This window comes from Rhamphochromis longiceps, linkage group LG7 (assembly GCF_057381845.1).
Source record: "Rhamphochromis longiceps isolate RC_006_pf linkage group LG7, R_longiceps_female_GT1.1, whole genome shotgun sequence".
NCBI lineage: Eukaryota > Metazoa > Chordata > Actinopteri > Cichliformes > Cichlidae > Rhamphochromis > Rhamphochromis longiceps.
In genome coordinates this window covers 51,714,781-51,734,563 of record NC_140563.1, presented here as the reverse complement: position 1 = coordinate 51,734,563, position 19,783 = coordinate 51,714,781, and the positions used below count along the sequence as shown (strand labels likewise).

Genomic DNA, 19,783 nt, shown 5'->3' with positions numbered 1-19,783 from the left:
AACAAAACACATACACACTGATGATGTAGAGGTATTTAAAAAATGATGTATTAAATATGATTAAAAAACCATGATTATCATGGTTAAAAACAATCCCTACATTTGGATTTATGTTACTTTCTGTTCGGAAAATTTTGAGTCTTTAAAAAATTTTATCAGTTTGTTATTTTTTAATTTGTCCAGAGAAGCCACAAGACCATGTCCAGAGGTAAAATGACAAAAATGGTGTCCATGTTCCAATACTTAGGATCCTGAAGGCCTCTACTCAGGTGTGAGCGATGAATCAACTCACCACGGTGTCACCTTGTGGAAAAAGTTACACCCGTCTGGAGTCATATTGCAATGTCGAAACGCTCTATGTGTTTAATTATAGCTAAGTTGTGCAACCAGTGGCCCGAAAAGCCTTTGTGTCCTTATAGTTCAGCACATATAGATTGATGATATAGAGTGTCGATATTGTTTACTGTATGTCAAAGCCACACATTTTTGCAACTTTATTAGGTTGGTAAATAAGTAAAATATGTTTTGCATCACAGCTTATGGCCAATGGTTAAAGTAAAAATCCAGACACAAATTAAAAGTATTTATTTAACAAATGGACACCGAACAATCACTAAAGAGTAGACAGAGAAACGATGAAGGCAACAGAAACCGTCTTGTTCAGAGTTGGAGGACTTACTCGCTGCATTTGGCTGATATTTCCGAAACAGATTTGAATTATAAAGGCAAGAAAAAAACGTTTGTCCAAGTCCTGCGTAAAATTGTGAGGTATTCTTAGCTTCTTGAAATGTCTACAACAGATTTACAAAAGGAAAAGGAAAATAAAATTCACATATTTGCATAATTTCTTTAAAAACACAAGTGATAGAATAGCACAATCCTGGTACAGTACATGTTTGATTATCATAGAGGAACATAACGGGAAAAAAAAGTTACAAAAATAAAAGAATTAACATTGCAATAAATTTGTTCTCTGGAGTCCCAAATTTACACATAAAACAAATCTATAAACTCCAAGACCAGTTGGGATAACTGATTTTTCGAAAGTTGTCAGAAAGAGTAGTATTGCTTCAACCAACAGAAACTTGCTTCAGTCAGCAACCACATTAACAACATTAAATAACATTAAATTAGCAAGAGGGGATCCATTGTATACAGCGAGGTTTACACAATTATACACATTTGTGTCCAGCTACATCAAAGAAATGTTTTTTTTAATTAATATTATTATCATTTAGTAAAAACTATCTCCACTAGTGTGTCTCTACACTTAATACATACACCTGTGGGAGAGAAGGGGCTTTGTACAGAGAAAACAATTTTAGCCTTAAAAAATACTTCAAATGCTGAGATTTATGCGGGCATGCAAAAGCAGAAATGTTTTTGGGTTTTTTTCAGTAATAAGCTCTCTAATACACCTACAATTGCAGCACTGAACACATTTACATAAATGACAGATGACTGACTTTATGGGAATTCTGTAGTGCTAGATGGGATATCGCTATTATAGTGCATTATACAGCTATGGCAATATTTTTTGATTTGTTTAAGCATGCAAACACTATAAACATTGGGATATTTTTGCACAGTGGTGTAAATACAGCACTATGGCTAGCACTTTAAACAGTTTACCTAGCACCAGGCAGTAGAGCGACGACAGGCTTAGAAATGGAGGTTGATTTGGATTCCTGTATTCACACTACTCTCTCATGTGGCTCAGTTCCCCTCTAAAGATTGCTGTATAGGTGGGGTAGGAGAGGTTTATGACTGATGCTGATTTAAAAAGAACACCTACCTTTTACTGTAAATGATAAATAAAGAAGCAAGGACACTCCACAGTTAGAGAAACACTACTGAGAACCTGAGCTCCATAGTCTCCCTAAACCTGACCCCTAATCTCCATCTAAATTCTCCCTAATCATCAGTGGCATCTGGTCTAGTAAGTATTTAATATACCCCCTGTGGATAGGTATTGGCTTGTGGCTTTGGATGTAATTTACTGAGGGCTAACTGTGTGCCACTGGCTGTTTCCCACATCAGGGAAATCTCCCAATGGAGTAAAACAAATATAAATGTGACTTCTGCTCAATTTAAGCAAACAACTCTCCCTCTGGATTGATTCACCTATGCCGGATCACGAGAAGATGAGCACCAAAGGCAAAAAAAAAAAAGGCACCCCTGACAAATCCTTCCATATAGATTTAAAACACCAAATTATCTTCTCGTTTTCTATTGCACTTAAAGAATATTATTATTATTATTATTATTATTATTATTATTACTATTATTATTAATTTACATAAGATATACAGGTATAAAAGTTAATTATAAGCATATATATATAAATATGTACATTGAACTAATCCGGATTACTTTAATTCTTTTCTTCTAGCAGAAATAAATTTCTGGTATTTCTCCCCCAAAAGTACGCTCAGTATACAGACTGTATACAAAAATAAGTTACTATAATGTCCACTGATTAACTTGGCCTTTGTCTCCCTTCACTTAGAAATGTTCTGGAGAGATTTTGTGGCATAGCGCCTTTATTTTCTCCAAGTAAGCGTATATGAGAAGATCCTTTTCGAAGAGCCTGAAGAAGGTTGTAGTGCGAGAACTGCCCTGTTCTTTCTCAGCCCTTCTTTGCCCCCGGCTCCAGCCCGAGGTCCCTGTGCTTCCTCCCTCTGTGTTTGCAGTCCAGGGAGTTTGGCAGAGCGAAGCAGGATCTGTTTGGGGGTTGGTGGCATCTTCTTGCTTGGACAGTGTTTGGCCACGGTTTGGACATGGTTTGGTTGGTTGGGAGATTGCGCCATTCTCCACCTATGCGAATGTATCTTGTTCCATCCGTCTTTGCTCTGAAGACACAGTCTCACAGGAAGCAAACAGGGCTCACTTCCAGGTGGTAATGAGAGCCGGGACTAGCTTTTGGCAGGTTGTAAATGTCAACCACAGGGAGGAGTGTGGGGTCTAGGGAGTGGAACACAAAATGGGTCTGGTGCCAGCGCCCATCTTTTATCTGAAATATTGAAAATATCAGAATTAGAGCAACTTTTTTATACCCACAGTTTTTGGTATGCTTTGAATGCTTTAAATTCAGTAACGATATAACATGTAATAAACAAGATAACTGGATCTCAGTCTTACCCAGCAGGAATCCTCCAAGACTTCTGGCTCCAACTCTCCTCCCACCTCAAACACCTCCCCACTCCAGGCCTTGAATTTCACAGACCCCTGTTCAACAGGCTGATCCTCAGCTGACCTCCAAATAGAGACATCCAGGCAGTGGATGATGATGTGCTGCACGGCCTCTGAGCTCAGCAGGTGGAGGAAGTTCATCTGAACACGACCAACACTGACTGTTGGCTAGAGAAAAGGAGATGGTTAACAAGTTTATTTTATGTGTAACCTTTATAAATATTTTATAATTTTGTGGAAACTGGGGGATATCACTATCTCATGCATACTTTGGACACTGTTAATGGTTTCAGGCAAGTCTGTCCACCTCCGGTAAAGTTGCAGGTGACTTCTATTGTGTCTGACATGCAACCCAGGTTGGGGTCAATCCAGTACGTGCCTGAAAATAAAAACATGTTTTAGGATCATTTGACTATCTATACACAAAACTGTTCACCCTCTGTGCCGTGCACACCATTCTCACCATCATTTAACTTCTGTTCACAGCTGTGCAGGTCCCTGCAGATACGGCCAGGGTTGGTCCGAGTGCCCAGTGGGTTCTTCAGACTCTGGATCAGGTTACTGAGGTAGTGGAGGGTCTTGAAGATCTCTGCACCTTGGTCCAGCATCGGCAGGTCCATCACAGGCTTATTCTAAAAACACAAGAGTCTTTTAAGTTGTCAACAGATTATAAAGTATAACAATGGGGAAACACTATCAGCATTTTCCACTAACCTCAGTCCTGAGTGGGGTGGGTAAATCCATAAACAATACACCATCTTCTTTCTACATCAAAAAAACCCCCAGTTTGAATTTAATCAGTGACATTGTATCTTCTAACACATATCGGGTGTAATGAAACCAGCAAGTATAACATGTCTTACAAATGACAGAGGGACACCTGGAGGACCCTAAAGGAAATAAAAAACAGGCATTAGGCATTAGGCTTGCATGTGTCATGCAAGCTGGAAAATAATATTTGGTTAAACGCTGAGGGAAAAAAAACTTACTGGATGTCCAGGTGGTCCACGAGGTCCAGGAGATCCCTAACAGGGAAGAGAACATAATTTTTATATTAACTTTTTGTCATTCAAGTCACCACAGTAAAATTAAAATCCATTGTAACAGGAGGGAAAGACGATGCTGTGCAAACATACCCTTGGACCTTGAGCTCCCTGTTCAGAGAGAGAAAAACATATTTTTAGCCAGAATTCTGCAATCAACTCTGCTTTTTGCACTCTTAATGTAAACAAATGGGAAAAAAACAAGTGATAGATATGATAAAAGACAACGAAAACTCACAGTCTCGCCACGATTGCCTTTCTGTCCTCGAGAACCCTGTAAAGTGTACATAAACCAGTGAGTATGCTGAAAGACATCAGCGCAGAGAAATGTCAAAGCTTCTGTCATGTACAAAACGTACTGCTCTTCCATTGGGACCAATAATTCCTACGGGACCAACAATTCCTCGTCTACCCTAAAGGAGAAAAAAAAAAGAATGAGCATTCCAGAGCTTTTTATCAGAATGATCTAAATCATCACGTTACTTACCACTGATCCTTGGGGCCCTTTTGGCCCTCTTATGCCCTTTGGCCCAAAGTCTCCTGGAGGCCCCTGAAAGTGATACATATTTACACACAGCCATTACACACTTTGTCAGTTTGGCCTAAAACATATGTTTACACTAACCTATCTCTGACTATAGATTTTGCTTCATCTCGGAACACTGGATAAGCTCTGATGGCTTCAATATTGAATTGAATTTAGGAAAAATGAGCTATAGTGGTCTTCCCCGCCATGTGACATGATTAGTCACACACCAGTGTTTATTTGACATTTGTATAAAATGTGATTTATAGGTTTATAATAGTACACAACACAAACTTGTGCAAGCACCAACAATTTCAGCTTAGTCAGGGCCAGGAGTTGCAACATCTGGTCTAGACCTGAACAACAAATCAAGTGTAGTGTTAGTTCACACAGGGCACCAAGTCAAGTTCAGCTGAAGTCCTGGCAGATCAGATGATGGCTTACCCTTCAATGATTTCAACTAGGAATTATCATAAAGGGCGTACTGTTTATGCTGCTTGAGTTTGCATTTGCTGTGCAACTGCAAGCCGCTTTGTAACCCACCCCCATCTGAGCTCCTCCTTTTCGTTCTCTTCCTGTCTTAATCAATGTCATTGTCACGTGTTGTCTAAGTTACCTGCACTATTCTGTCCTCATCTAGATAATAATGACTGTGTACTGTAAATGAACTGCCTTAAATATGTGTGGAAAATTTTATTAGTGTTTTGTTGTACACGTACCCTTGGTCCAAAAACTCCCAGAACTCCTGGAAAACCTGACTCTCCTGTGTCACCCTGAGTGAGAATTTAATGAAGAATTAATTTAAAAGGAAAATTAAATATAACTCAACATCTACTCCTTGTTATGTATACTACTGTATCTGTTGCTGACACTCACAGGTTGTCCTTTAGGTCCTTTGTCGCCCTGTGGCCCTGGCAATCCCATTCCACCTTTGAAGCCTCTTTTTCCGGGAGGTCCACTCTGACCCGGAAGACCCCGCTCACCCTGAATGGATGAATGACTGCATTTTTATTAAGGCTGTCATACTGTACTAGTATAGTATATTCCATCCATCCATTCGCTTCCGCTTATCCTTTTCAGGGTCGCGGGGGGCGCTGGAGCCTATCCCAGCTGTCATAGGGCAAGAGACGGGGTACGCTCTGGACAGGTCGCCAGTCTGTCACAGAGCCAACACACAGGGACAGACAACCATTCGCACTCACATTCATTCACACATTCACACAGTATATTGTACTAGTATATTCCTTATTTGAGGTAGCTATTGCTAATTGAAAAGAATATCCCTCCTACCTTTGGTCCAAAAGCTCCCTGATCTCCTGGGAGTCCTGGAACGCCAGTTTTACCACGCAAGCCAGCTTTTCCAGGAAGACCAGCCTCCCCATCGTCACCATGCTCTCCCTAGATTCATTTTGAGAAGGTAAAATGAGGAAGAAGAACATGTTTAACTGAGCTGATAAAATAAACAAGGTTTTATCCTGGCATTAAGAAGACAAAATTCAAAAGCAAATTCATCAGGCTGTTTCGCATCTTTTAAACTCATTTCCTGGATGGAAACAGGATTTAATGGCCACTAATGAAATTAATAATATGATTTCCTTGATCATCTCACCGGGATTCCTTTACTGCCATCTTTTCCTGGGACTCCATCCACCCCGGGTACACCCTCCTGACCTTCTCGGCCCACCACACCTCTAGGACCAGGAGGACCACCTACACCCTACAGAGCAGAGCAGGCTCATCAAATAACTACAGCAAATCCTGTGAAATGCATCATTTAAGCTCATTTTACTTGACAATGAAGACAATCCATTTTACCGAAAACACATTTTTTCTAGACAGATAATTTGCAAAAATGTTTCTTTTTAATTAAACACTAAATGAACCTGCTGTGGGTGTATGAAAACAAGTCACTTACTTCTGGTCCTCTGGCTCCTTTTGGTCCTGGCTGACCCTGTTTGCCTTTCTGACCCTTAAGAATGAGAGATAGAAAGTTTTAAGTGTGCAGTTACTGAACAGGTACTGATTATTAAAGGTGTGTACTGACATTTTTAAAACACATCTCTGGTAATATTAAATGCTTACTGGGATGATCTTTTGTTGTTAGCCCACATTGCACAGTGCTGTACTCTTTGGTAAATTTTTCTGATCATGCACAACATCAGCTCATTTTTCAACTTTTGCAGAAACCTGCTGATCCTTTTGCAGCTATTTATGTCTCTATATAAATAGAGTTAATATGATGCGCATTTATATGAGGTAATTACTTTTTATGCACTGAACTAGCATCCTATATTTTTATTAGCAAAACTGTTCACATTATTTATTCCAGTAATGGAGTAAGTACTCCATCCTACCACCTCCCTACACCAAAGTGCCAAAATGTTACAAATATGTCATTTAAAAATTGTACATTGATAGTTGCATTTTATATTAGCTTTGTATGTCAAAGGACCCATTATGCAGACTGGACCATTTCCCAAGCTGTAGACCAACTGTAACATATCGCTGAGAACCTTGAACCCCACACACATCATCATTTTTGTTTCCCATCCTTACTTGATCTCCTTTGCCCCCTTTGGGTCCTTGCTGTCCTTGAGGTCCAGGATGTCCCTGAAATTGACAACTGTGTTAATGAAAGCATGTAAAGACAAACCAGGTGACTGTCCCTGGTGTTTGTATGCCTGAAAATCACAAGTTTTGGCACTTACTGGCAGTCCGGGAGCACCGGGTCTACCTCGCTCACCATCCACACCAATTTGCCCCTAAAACATAACAACAGATTATAAAACAGATAATCACAAATTAATATTATAAAAAATCAAGTGGAAGGATGGTCCTCACTTTGTACCCAGGATCTCCTGGCTCCCCTCTTTCTCCTCTGTCCCCTGGAGGTCCCTGATAAGATACAAAGTCTATTAATAAACTGAAAATGACACAATTTCTGCAACTGTATAAAAGACAAACACGAGAAAGAGAAAGGAAAGTAAGTTGGGTGTGACTTACCATGTCACCCGGAGGACCAGGAGGACCCTCTACCTTCCCATCATCCCCTTGTTCGCCCTAAGCATAAAAGTAAGAAAAATTTTACCCAAATGTTTTCGAGTAATACAAACTTTCTTGATGATTTAAGCTTTTTTGAAATGCCCCCTGAGTGTTACATATTCAGCTTATTCCAGGGGCACAATAAGGATTTGGCCTATGATACAGTGAAAGAGTAAGAGAAACACGCCACGTAAAGTGAGCAATCCGTACCTTTTCACCTTTTGGTCCCTGAGGCCCTATGGGGCCTTGAGGTCCCTGATGGCCCTGCAAAGAAAGTCGCAAATAGTCATATTATCTAAACTAACTATAACAAATGCTTCATTGTGCTGACTCTGATGTATAACCTTAACAAAACAATCTTACCTCATAACCTGCAAGACCAGGCTCCCCCTGTTGACCCATTCGACCGGGAGCGCCCTATAGAATACAAGTGTTGCATCTTCAATTGTTTTATCTATTAAAGGATTATTACGCAAAGTGCTTGTGATTTACATTATTACTATTCCACCTTACCACATGACCAATAGTTCCTCTGGAACCCTTTTGCCCAACAAAACCTGGCGGTCCAGTCTTCCCCACTGACCCAGTCTCCCCGAGGTGACCTTGATTACCTTTGGCACCCTAAACGTACAGGATAAGAAGAGTTAGAATATACCTGAGCACACAGCATTTGTGTATTTGTTATTATTTCTGAATACTTGTTAGGTTATTTGATGCTAGCACCTTTGACCCTGGTTTGCCTTGTTCCCCAATTTTGCCAGGCTTCCCTTCTGGACCCTACCATGACAAAAGGTTTAGAGTGAGGTTTAAAAGTCTGTGCGTGTGTGTATGAATTTTAAAAGAAAGACAGGTGACTTACCCTGACACCAGTGAATCCAGGACTTCCAGGGGGGCCCTCCTTTCCCTTTTGTCCGGTTTCACCTTTTTCTCCTTTGTCACCCTCCTGACCCATGTCACCTTTTTCCCCCTAAAGGTGCACGATGGACAGCGGCACTCTTACACACCAAAACTAATGCTTTGGTTTGGAATACAGCATGGAGGACAGTTACATCACGAAAGGGAAAAAACATCTCACCTTGGTTCCATCAGGACCAGCCGGACCAGCTTCTCCCTCTAGACCTGGCTCTCCCTGCGCGCGCGCGCACACACACACACACACACACACACACACACACACACACACGCACGCACGCACGCACGCACGCACGCACGCACGCACGCACACACACACACACACACATAAATATATTATGCTTATGAAAGAAACAAGAACAAAGAAGACTGTACAGCATAATTCAGATAAACATACCCGCTGTCCTATTAGTCCCTGCTCTCCGATATTCCCAGGAAGTCCAATGGCTCCCTGACACATAAACACAGATAGCTCTTAAACTTTGATATCCTGTTTACCACTACAGAGTAAAAACATAGAGCACGCCCAGCTAAAACTACAACAATATTATTCTCTCACCTTCTCCCCTGGCTCCCCTGGCAGTCCTGGTTCACCCACTTTTCCTGGAGGACCCTTGAAAACAGCAGATGACTCTTTGACATTTCATATGAATAATATCTCAACTTTTGTGTATGTATTGGCAAAAGAGAGAGGCGAGAGAGAGGGGAAAAAAAGAGCCCTTTGTTATGTAGCTGACTGATTAAATCGGACAGATTGGTTAAATTAAAGAGCGTTATTGATCTACTGGGGTAGGATGAGGAACAGATGCCACATATTTATTCATTTAGTTTTCACAACACCCTTTTTGTGCATGCAAATAAATAGCGTGACCTTTTGCATGTGGAATATGAATCCACGCTTGTCTGTAAGCGAGGTCTCTCACCTTTTGACCAGTCTCTCCCAAAGGTCCGATAGTCCCACGTGGCCCTGCCGGTCCCTAAATGACAAGAGAAATAGAGATGTTTCAGCCTAATTAAAATCAACTAGATTGTCATGTGCACAGAAAGAAAAAGAAAAAGGAACCTCTGGCTGATGTTTACTGTGAGTGTGCCAGTGGCTGATAAATCAGCACGCTTGCAGTACCCAGTTTGGCTCTGAATGCAAAGACTAATTGTGTCACTGATCCAGCTTCTTAAATGCTGATGCTTTGGCACAAAAACTTCATAAATAATGTCAGGGTACATTGCAGCCCTTCTAGCTACAAGATTGCAGCACAAGAAACATAATTGTGAAGAATGAATGGAAAATACGATTTTTCTCTGCTCTGTGGAGTATACAGCAAGAGAAATTATGTTAGTGATCAATTTTCTACTTAAACAGGAAACAGGAGAATATCAGCCTGTAACTCTGTCATATTAATGAAAACAAAGAGGGATGGGGTCTCCAGTGCTGCTGCGGGAAAGTCAGTATGCATGCAAACAGACACATTTCTGAGCCTCTATTTGTGCTCTGCCTGTCCCGCTGTTCAATAAAACAAAGCCACAAGAAGGAGAGCAAATCTTTTAAAGTAAAGACTGGATCTATTATAGCAATAGCAATCACGTCTACTTCCCTGCAAGTTCAGCAGTTTAGCGCTTCTATAAATGCGGAGTTTCTTTTTCAAAGATCAATCTTGTTTTTTGTCACTAGAGAACAGATGTGCAAAGAATGAGACAATTCTCTGGCTGTGCCAGAGGAAACATTTAATACAGGCGAATATATTTTTAATAGGCACTCAAAAATGTCTCATAAACTAGCTCCTGGCTTATGGGAGCTAACAGGGCTGGGCAGAGTGAACTACTCTACCAAAAAGAATTATTAATATTAAAACTCTCAGAAGAAGGGAGAGGAAGTTTGATGAGCTGCAATGAAAATACGGCAAAAGACTGAAAAGGAAGGAAAGAGACTGTGGATGGTCGGAGATATCAAAACAGGAAAGGTATAAAGATGATGAAGGAATACAAGAGACATATTTGAGAAGATGGAAGAGGTTCATACTGGCTCGCCCGCTATTCCCTTGTCCCCTGGAGATCCAGAAGGCCCCTGGATACCCTGAAAATGTAAAAATCACATTTAAAAATCAAAAGAATGGCACTGCATTTCAGGTGTGATGTCAGATACAGTATATTCAGAAAATGACATCAGCAACTATAAAATAGAGAGAGTGGAGTTTCATGACTTCATCTAACCTTCCTCAGTTGTATTTGTTCAACATTCACATGTATGATTATAATGAACTTACAGAAAATCCTTTAGGTCCGGTTTCTCCTGGTTCTCCTTGCTTTCCCTGGAAAGACATAAAAAAAAGAATTAAAACAAAACGGTTCTACAGTGCGTATTTATAAACTTATGATGTAATAACACATACGATATGTTATTTGCCTGTCTAGCCATACAAACAAGTGTATCTTTGTGAAATCTATTACACTGATTCCTATCATGTTGCATTTACAACCATCTCTATAAATAAAGATCACTACAAGGTACTGCAACAGCTGCTCAGATACAGTAAGTCTCAAAGTCTCAAAACAAACAAAAAAAAATCAAATAAAATGAACAATAAGTTGTCATATATGTAAATCTAGGCCACAGACTGTGGGTCTCCACACTGTCGGTATCATGTATGTCCTCTAAATTATGCTGAGGTCTCACTCCTCGGGAGGAACATAAGCACCAAAAAAGTACATGAGAGGAAGAAGTGGAAAATCAGAAAGGTACCGCAGGAGCTTTACCTGCGGTCCAGGGAAACCTAATTTTCCTGGAGGACCATCAGGACCCTGCAGAGAGGAAGAAGGATGAGCGCTAGCAACTGTCCAGACACATCAGTTTATTTCATATTTCCAGGTTTCAGAATGGAAAAAAGAAGATGTGTAGCCATTTTTTGTGCTGATCGTTGCTTATTTAGCAATTTTGTTCTCTTATATGCTTTTTTTCTGAATTGTGTCTGCGTGATTTGATAAAAGTATATCCCAGCGTCCTTACCTTCTTGCCCTCTAATCCAATCTCTCCAGCTGGACCGTCAGGCCCTTTCGCTCCCTGAAACACAAGACAGCTGTCACTCCACCAACAGAGGTCACTGTAATACTGCCAGAAAGCCACAACATACTGTAAACAAACATCTCTGTACACTTTGACACCAACACTTACAGTGTCCTGCATTTATCAGGGAAATATCAAAAATAAATATATCTGTGTGCTTGTAGTTAATGTATGTACATGTGCACAGAGGCTTCATGTAAAACTATTTCTTTTTTTTTTTTTTAAATGACATCAGAAACAGCAGTATGCGACATTACGTGATGGCAGAGCTTCAGTTCATCCTTTGTCATTTTTTTTTTTTTTTTTTTTTTTTTTTTTAATAAATAGGACAGGGGGAATGAATGAGAGAAAGAGGGGGAGAGAAAGAAAGAAAACCAAAGGGGAGAAGAGACGGTGAGAAGGGGGGGGAAGAGAGAGAGAGAAAAAAAAAAAAAAAGAACTCCTGGGTCACCTGTATGGAGAAAAAAAAAAAAACAAACAAAAAAAAACAAACAGAGGAGACAGCAAACAACAAAGAGCAACATAATAATAGAGAAAACAAAGCACCATCACAATAAACTAGCTAGTCATAGATATCAGTATTTACTAAATAATAAACGATATTGTGCAGCACGCAAGATAGACAGCGCACAGTGTGCTTTGAGGTAGCAGCCAAGAAAGCTTTAGTCCGCGTCTGTGAATACCCATGTGTGCATACCTGTGTGGATCAGCATGCTTGCATTCCAAAGGTTTCTCCATGTAATGATCTGCTAGGGAGTGTGGGGGGGCCACAGCCCCGTCCTCCAGGGTGTGAAGCGGGTATGGAGGAGATCAAAACTCCAGACATCCAGAGGCCCCCAGAACACAAGAGACCATGGAAGACCAACAGAGGGGCAGCCGCGCCACTGTTCCAGTAAGAGCTGAGGAGAGTCCCAGATGAGGGCTCGCCCAGCAGCCGCGGAGCAGAAGTCAGGGGGAGTTGCAGTGACGCACCCGTGAGCTCCGCCGGCCCCCAGCTGCGCCTGAGTGACCGAGCCCCAGGCCGAGAGGCCGGGGGCACCCCACCTCCAAAGGGGGCCCGAGCGAGCCCCAGGCCCCAGGCCCTGACAAGCGGCCGCCAAGGAGTGAGCCGGTGTGTACCCGGACGCCCACCCCCAGACACAAAGAACCACCAACACACCGACACCTGAGGGAGTCCGCCACCGGCAGGGGAAGTGGTGGTGGGTGGAGATAGGCCTCCAAACCTTGGAGGGCCTGAGGTGTCCCCAGAGAGGTGGCGTCTGATACCCAACCTGACATATAGACACAGACATACAGGCACACACAGACACAAACATCCATTCCCCCCCTCATGCTCTCATATGCACTCACTCCACACTCAACCAACGTGGAGACAGACATAAAGAGACGCTGTACACACAATCACACTCCCCAAGCGTACTCTACAAACCGGGTCTAGGTACCCTTGCCCCTGGAGGGGGGAATTGCACCCAGACCCAGGTGGTGTTACCCTTTTCCCTGCGGTGGGGAGAGGCAGACCACCCCGACTCCGCAGCAGCAGGGAGGCCCCACACCCCAGACCGCAGTCGGACGGCCAACTCCTCCTACTAGCCCTCCCGCTCCAGCAGGCCGCAGAGAATGGGGGTGGGAGAAGACTCCAAACCTCCCTCCACCCGCTCATTGTAGTGTTGATGCATATGTGTTCTAAGGTGCAATTAAAACCCAGGAGGGCATGGAGCTACCTGCCATGGAGCAGCAGGTAAGCGCATAGTCCCTCCTGCTAGCCCTCAATGACTAAGTGTATTTAAAATTGAGAGGTGGGCAACGACGTCAGGGGTGAGGTATACACCCTGATGGTAAATTGGACTCCGTGATTGTGCCCACCCCCAAGATCCTATATGTATGTGTAATGAGAGTGTGAATAATGTGAATGTCTAAGTTGTGGGATAAAATTGAGGCAGAGGCAGCCAGAAGGGGACGGGGGACGGGGGGGGGGGGGGGGGGTAGCCTCCTCTGCACCCTGGTGACATACCCCCACTCCAAGGCCCTGCATGTGTGGGTGGTTGTGGAGGAGCGGGAAGAGGGAGGCAGCTGGAGATGGGGAGGGAAGGAAGGGAGGGGCAGGTAACCCCTCCCTGGGGCCAGCTCCCCCGCTGACCCCAGTAGGCACTCCCACCCTCCGCGACCCGCCAGGGAAGGGGGGCCCAGGCCCATCAGACCGGGGCCCAGTGCAGTAGCGCCCCCCGGCTCCACAGAGCCCTGGACAGTCCACCCAACCCCACCACAGAGAAAACTGCACCCACCCCACCATCCACACATCTTCCAGACTACATAAGACGGTAAACGCCCAGGCTGAGATCTTCCTCCACCTCTCCTGTATCTCCCCCTCCCGCAGAGAGTTCCTGAAGAGAAGAAAGCTCCTGCAAGATGTGACCATCCCCCCCACCAGATGAAGAGCCCCCCAGGCGGCTCGACGCACCGGCGGCACCCTGCTCCAGGGCCGGGCCCCCATGCACCCACCCGCCCACAACCCCGGCAACACACCAACCAGGACCCAAGCCCCCGAGGCCCGGCCCGGGCCCCAGCCCAGAGACGGAGCGCCCCCAGAACCTCACGCCCATCCCGGACCCACCCAGGGGCAGCCCGGTTGCCAGGTCAGTAACCCACGTCCGTCAGCACAGACCCTCCCCTAGCCCCGCTGCACGCAGCCGCGAGGAAACAGTCACCTGAGAGCCAACAGAGCCCCCAACCGGACGTGACCGCTACCCCGGGTTGAGCCCCCCAAGGAAGATGCCTCCGGGGAACCCCCCGACGCCCTAAGCCTGTCCCTACCCCCTCACCAATCACAACAGTGAAGGCGGGACCAAACTATGACCCCCCACCCCTACTAGGTGATGGAGCTGATAAAAGGGGCCCAGAGCAATTGATCTAATGTGGTGGCAGAGGCTGTGTCAAGACTAATGTAATCTAATAGATAATTTCTATATTGGTTAGAATTAAGATTATTTTTATTTTTCCAGTTCATGAGGACTGTTTTCTTGGCTATGCATAGGGCAGTGAAGATCATATGGGCTATATTCTTTTCTGAAGTGACATTATCTAAGCTGCCCAGTAGACACACTAAGGGGGAAGTTGGAATGTTACATTTCAGACACTTTGATAAGTCTTCACATATCTCGCGCCAAAACTTTTGCACTGGTGGACAGAACCAAAGAGCGTGGATGTAATTGTCTGGTGTATTGCCTTGACAGTGTGAGCAGTTGTTGGAAGATGTAAAGCCCATCTTGAACATCCGATGACCTGTATAGTGCACTCTATGAAGTATTTTGTATTGTATTAATTGCAGACTGGGATTTTTAATTAATTTGAAAGTTTTTAAGCAAATCTGAGACCAGAAGTTTTGGTCTAGGTTGACTGATAAATCTGCTTCCCACTTTGCAGTAGGAAGGGATATTGATTCATCTAATTTAGAAAGTGTTCTGTATATTTTAGATAATAATTTGGGGGATTTAAGAGTAAAAAAATGTGCCGCACTTAGTGGTGTTTGTAATTCAACTTGACTGAGGTTAAATTTCTTTTTTACTATGGATTTAATTTGTTGATATTCTAAAAACCTTGTCTTGTTGATCCCATATTGTTCAACTAGTCTGTCAAATGGAATAAATTCTGTTCCCTCTAATATATGTTCTAAGTATTTAATTCCTTTACAACTCCATTCTGGGAAATTAATCATATTATTGTTTTGTAATATGTCAGGGTTATTCCAGATAGGTGTACGTTTGCATGGGATTAATGAAGACTCCGTTATTTTTAGAAACTCCCACCATGCTGTTAGAGAAAAGCTGATGTTGATACTTTTAAAGCATTCATGTCTTTTGATGTTTGAGCTAATAAATGGTAGGTCTGAAATCTCTAGATCCTTGCATAGTGCCTGTTCAACATCTAGCCAGGGCTCAACTAAGAAGGTATGTTTTAACCATTCTGAGATGAACTGAAGCCTGTTGGCTAAGAAGTATTGGTGAAAATTAGGCAGATCTAATCCTCCTCTATCCTTGGTTCTTTGTAGCGTTTTTAAGCTAATACGCGGGGGTTTATCTTTCCAAAGGAATTTGGAAATATATGAATCCATCTATTTCAATTACAAGTCAGGGCATGCACATATGCATACTGCTCACACTTAAACACACACATTTTTAGAACAGCTGTCTCTTTACTTTACTTGTATCCACCTGTCAAATAATCATTGTAAATCCACTAAAAGGCCTGCTAGTCCTGTGAGTAGTGAAAATAAATAGGAACCAGGCAGTATACCAGCGCAGTCCATCTGCTCTGCACCTGCATCCAAACCATATCTGTTGTCAGCGCTGTGGAAGATACTGGCTCACTAACATCGAGAAGATGCTCACTGACTGTGACTGTGTGACACCACACGGGTCAGTCGGATCTGATCGGATCTCGGTGGCTATAAAGAGTGAGCGTTTAACTGCCCCTTTCTCAGGATAATTGAAATATTTTAGAGTGGAAATCAAAAAGCCTATAACATGACAGCCCCACAAAGGAGGCCTTGTTGTGAGAGTGATTGATGACTGGGCACAGTGGGAGTTTGGCCCATGGAGAACAACGCTAGCTGAAGTGCTATAAGCCTATTATACATGGAGCTGGATGAGCACCGCTCATTAACATTCCTGTCTGGGGTACCTGCTACCCACTGGTTACGTTTACATAGACTAATTAGCTGACATGTACGGAAAATATTTTATTCTATCTAGGCAAAGAAAACATATTTATGCCTAAAACTTGATTAACCACATCAAGAGAGTCAGCATCTATATGAACTGGCCGTCTTGGATGATGCCAAGAGGGAGGGATGATGAGATGACTCTTCAGTATGGAAAACATTAGCAGAGGATTTCTAGTGATTAGAAGTCATGAGGAGTTATTAGACACAAAACGTGATTGGGTGACTCCTTGTGGCTGACATCCGCAAGTTTTACTGGAGTTTTTCTTCTTTTTTAAACTAGAAAATAAAAACAGACACAGAAAACGACAGCAGTGGCACTAACGCCCTACAGGCTGATGTTGGCGTGCAGTTTTATCTCCCTCTTTTTTCCCCCCACAATATATGCATGTCAGAAAACAGTCTCTGCAGAGCCAGATGTCACAGTTCACAAGGCCTCGTGCTTCAATCCAAGTAGGGAAAATCTAAAACACATATGCTGTTCAAATGGTAGTTGTATGCAGTCTCATTTCACACTAAGATGCTTTATCCAAGCGTGACAAAGTCTTTGATACAGAGCTGTTACAAAACAGCCTTACTTCATTTTCTTCTGTCCAACGGGAACATTAAATTGCTTGTGTCAGCTCGGACTTCATCGTGCCAATCAGTTTGTGTTTACTTGCTTCATTAAACGTGGTGAATGCTGAATACACTAAAAGCTTTTTATTTTAAAAACTGTTGCTGGGACTGAGCTTGTGCACATTTAGACAGCGGGGGTGAGATATGAGCGTCTGCGGTCGCACACTTAAGATCACAGCTGCTAACAGAGTCTGTGAGAGAGTAACTCCTGGCTTGCTACGCTCAGGTTTCTAGTCTTGGAAGACCCAGCGTACTAAGTCATGTGTGTGTGAATGTGTGTGTGAATGGGTGGATGACTGGATATGTAAAGCGCTTTGGGGTCCTTAGGGACTAGTAAAAGCGCTATATAAATACAGGCCATTTACCATTTACCATTTAAGTCATGTAGCAGCAGGCAGATTTATTGGCAGTGGAAGCTGCTGACATTAGTAATAACTGAAAACACAACTTGAGATTTTAGAGCGTGGCCAGGCCCATCTCCCATAGATTCTTCAGATGAAGAAGCTCAACCCTTTTTTACACCACTTTCCAGCTGGCTCATTGGACCCAAAGCAGTAAAAAGTTCCCAAACTAAAAACAGGCTAAAACTGAGGGTACGTTCACAACTGTGAAGTAAAACTCACCGTAAACATAATTATAGAAATTGTCCTCATTATCTTACTCAGAATTCATTATTATTGCACCTGAAAGCAGATGTTTAAGTGGGACTTCAAGAATTTATTTGCTTCATGGTGTTCCAGATGTCACATTTTATGAGCAACATCAATTATTGAGGATTGAAATTTCTCTTGATGGTATTTATCCAGATACTATTTCAGGTCTTAGTCCCTGTTTGCCTGGTTATCGTCTTTCAAGAAAGCACTCTGGAGTTTTATGTGTTTTTTATTGTTCCCGCAACGCTGAAATTGAAGAAATCGCAGTGTTGTTATTGGCATTATCTGTGTCTGCTAATTATCTGAAGTCTATTTGCATAGAGTTTGTTGCCACAACACTGGGGAAGTGTTAAACAGGTCGTAACAGAGAAAAAAAAACACAGGTGCTCTAACTTCCTCTAGAGTACTAAGCAGTGTAAAATAATGTAACTCGCTGCTCCTATCACTTTATAAGTATTAACTTCACAAGTGCAATTTATAATGCTAATGTATTTACACGAGGTTTCAAAAAATAAAAAATATATCAAAAATCTAATAATGAGATTTTTTTAAAAATGGAGAAAAAGGGCGAACAAGGGGGAAAGAATAGGAGGGCAACAAGTAGGTTTTTAAGGAGACAAATAAACAGTAAATTTAAGTAATCGGTAAGTAATTTTAGGTAGTGCAGGAGTAGTTTTAAGTAAATTCAGGAATTTCATAGAAAAGGAAATTATTCATGGAAAGTAACTTCATGCACTGCATAAGTCATTTCGTGGTAATTTTGTGGAAAAACAAACAATATTTCCCTACCTTACATTGTAAGCACACTATATGTATTATGAAGTGGTTTAACTTCCATGTAGTTTGCAGGAAAGGAGCGTCTCCTTTCCTGCTCGGAAGCTTGAAGGTTTTGCTTACACAGTAATTGCGAAAGAACAAAAATTAAGTTAGACTTTGCTCCATCATTTTAATGGAATTATAGAATAAGACAACATCCATCATAAACATCAACATAATGAATATCAAATAAAGCGATGTAAAAAGGCAAGATTATCCACTCCATAATGTGGCCTGCACCATGATAAGTAGAGCGGGTTCATGATGTAAGATGATGAAATATTGTTTCTTTTTCTGCAAACTTAGCATGAAATTGCGTACTACTAATAATTGCTTATGCAGTACTTAAATATTGTTACTTATTCTAGTGTTTTTAGTGTAATTTCAAATAAAATCCATTGAATTTCTATTTAATTACAGGGGAATTACTCCCCATTCGATCCCTATACAACCGTTGTAAGAGCTTGGTTTGCATTGCCGGCAATAAGTCAGACTCGTTCCCGGTGGGTGATGGGCTCCGCCAGGGCTGCCCTTTGTCTCCGGTTCTGTTCATAATTTTTATGGACAGGATTTCTAGGCGCAGCCAAGTGGCGGAGGGCTTTCGCTTTGGTGGCCTCAGAATCTCATCTCTGATTTTTGCGGATGATGTGGTTCTGTTGGCTTCATCGGGTGAGGGCCTCCAGCTCGCACTGGAATGGTTCGCAGCCGAGTGTGAAGCAGCGGGAATGAGGATCAGCACCTCCAAATCTGAGGCCATGGTTCTCAGCCGGAAAAGGGTGGAGTGCCCACTCTGGGTCGGGGATGAGTTCCTGCCCCAAGTGGAGGACTTCACGTATCTCGGGGTCTTGTTCGCGAGTGATGGGAGAAGGGAGCCAGAGATCAACAGACGGATTGGGGCTGCAGCTGCAGTAATGCACCTAGACCGGTCCGTCGTGGTGAAGAGGGAGCTGAGTGTAAAAGCGAAGCTCTCAATTTACCGGTCGATCTACGCCCCTACCCTCACCTATGGGTAGGGGCGTAGTGACCGGTGAGGTGTTCCAGGTATGTCCCACCGGGAGGAGGCCCTGGGGCAGACCCAGGACACGCTGGAGAGATTATATCTCTCGGCTGGCCTGGGAACGCCTTGGAGGAGGTGGCTGGGGAGAGGGAGGTCTGGGCCTCTTTGCTTAGGCTGCTGCCCCCGCGACCCGGCCTCGGATAAAGCGG

The 19,783-nt window shown here is 42.9% G+C and overlaps 1 protein-coding gene across 1 annotated transcript in view; it reads right to left on the bottom strand.

Moving 5' to 3' along the window:
- Window positions 1-570: 570 nt before the first annotated feature.
- col27a1a (collagen, type XXVII, alpha 1a) overlaps window positions 571-19,783 on the bottom strand; it is a 70,462-nt gene continuing 51,249 nt past the window's right edge. Inside the window, exons 29-61 of the mRNA XM_085414209.1 lie at window positions 11,717-11,770; window positions 11,467-11,511; window positions 10,977-11,021; window positions 10,733-10,786; window positions 9,639-9,692; window positions 9,275-9,328; window positions 9,113-9,166; window positions 8,879-8,932; window positions 8,663-8,770; window positions 8,527-8,580; window positions 8,317-8,424; window positions 8,167-8,220; window positions 8,014-8,067; window positions 7,765-7,821; window positions 7,603-7,656; window positions 7,470-7,523; window positions 7,318-7,371; window positions 6,677-6,730; window positions 6,371-6,478; window positions 6,052-6,159; window positions 5,638-5,745; window positions 5,481-5,534; window positions 4,723-4,785; window positions 4,595-4,648; window positions 4,474-4,509; window positions 4,329-4,346; window positions 4,182-4,217; window positions 4,056-4,082; window positions 3,907-3,957; window positions 3,656-3,824; window positions 3,462-3,571; window positions 3,142-3,360; window positions 571-3,013 (exon numbers count right to left, since the gene is read on the bottom strand). Of these exons, the coding sequence (XP_085270335.1) occupies window positions 2,867-3,013; window positions 3,142-3,360; window positions 3,462-3,571; window positions 3,656-3,824; window positions 3,907-3,957; window positions 4,056-4,082; window positions 4,182-4,217; window positions 4,329-4,346; window positions 4,474-4,509; window positions 4,595-4,648; window positions 4,723-4,785; window positions 5,481-5,534; window positions 5,638-5,745; window positions 6,052-6,159; window positions 6,371-6,478; window positions 6,677-6,730; window positions 7,318-7,371; window positions 7,470-7,523; window positions 7,603-7,656; window positions 7,765-7,821; window positions 8,014-8,067; window positions 8,167-8,220; window positions 8,317-8,424; window positions 8,527-8,580; window positions 8,663-8,770; window positions 8,879-8,932; window positions 9,113-9,166; window positions 9,275-9,328; window positions 9,639-9,692; window positions 10,733-10,786; window positions 10,977-11,021; window positions 11,467-11,511; window positions 11,717-11,770 (2,373 nt within the window). The 3' untranslated portion in view covers window positions 571-2,866. The remainder of the gene's footprint in view (window positions 3,014-3,141; window positions 3,361-3,461; window positions 3,572-3,655; window positions 3,825-3,906; window positions 3,958-4,055; window positions 4,083-4,181; window positions 4,218-4,328; window positions 4,347-4,473; window positions 4,510-4,594; window positions 4,649-4,722; window positions 4,786-5,480; window positions 5,535-5,637; window positions 5,746-6,051; window positions 6,160-6,370; window positions 6,479-6,676; window positions 6,731-7,317; window positions 7,372-7,469; window positions 7,524-7,602; window positions 7,657-7,764; window positions 7,822-8,013; window positions 8,068-8,166; window positions 8,221-8,316; window positions 8,425-8,526; window positions 8,581-8,662; window positions 8,771-8,878; window positions 8,933-9,112; window positions 9,167-9,274; window positions 9,329-9,638; window positions 9,693-10,732; window positions 10,787-10,976; window positions 11,022-11,466; window positions 11,512-11,716; window positions 11,771-19,783) is intronic.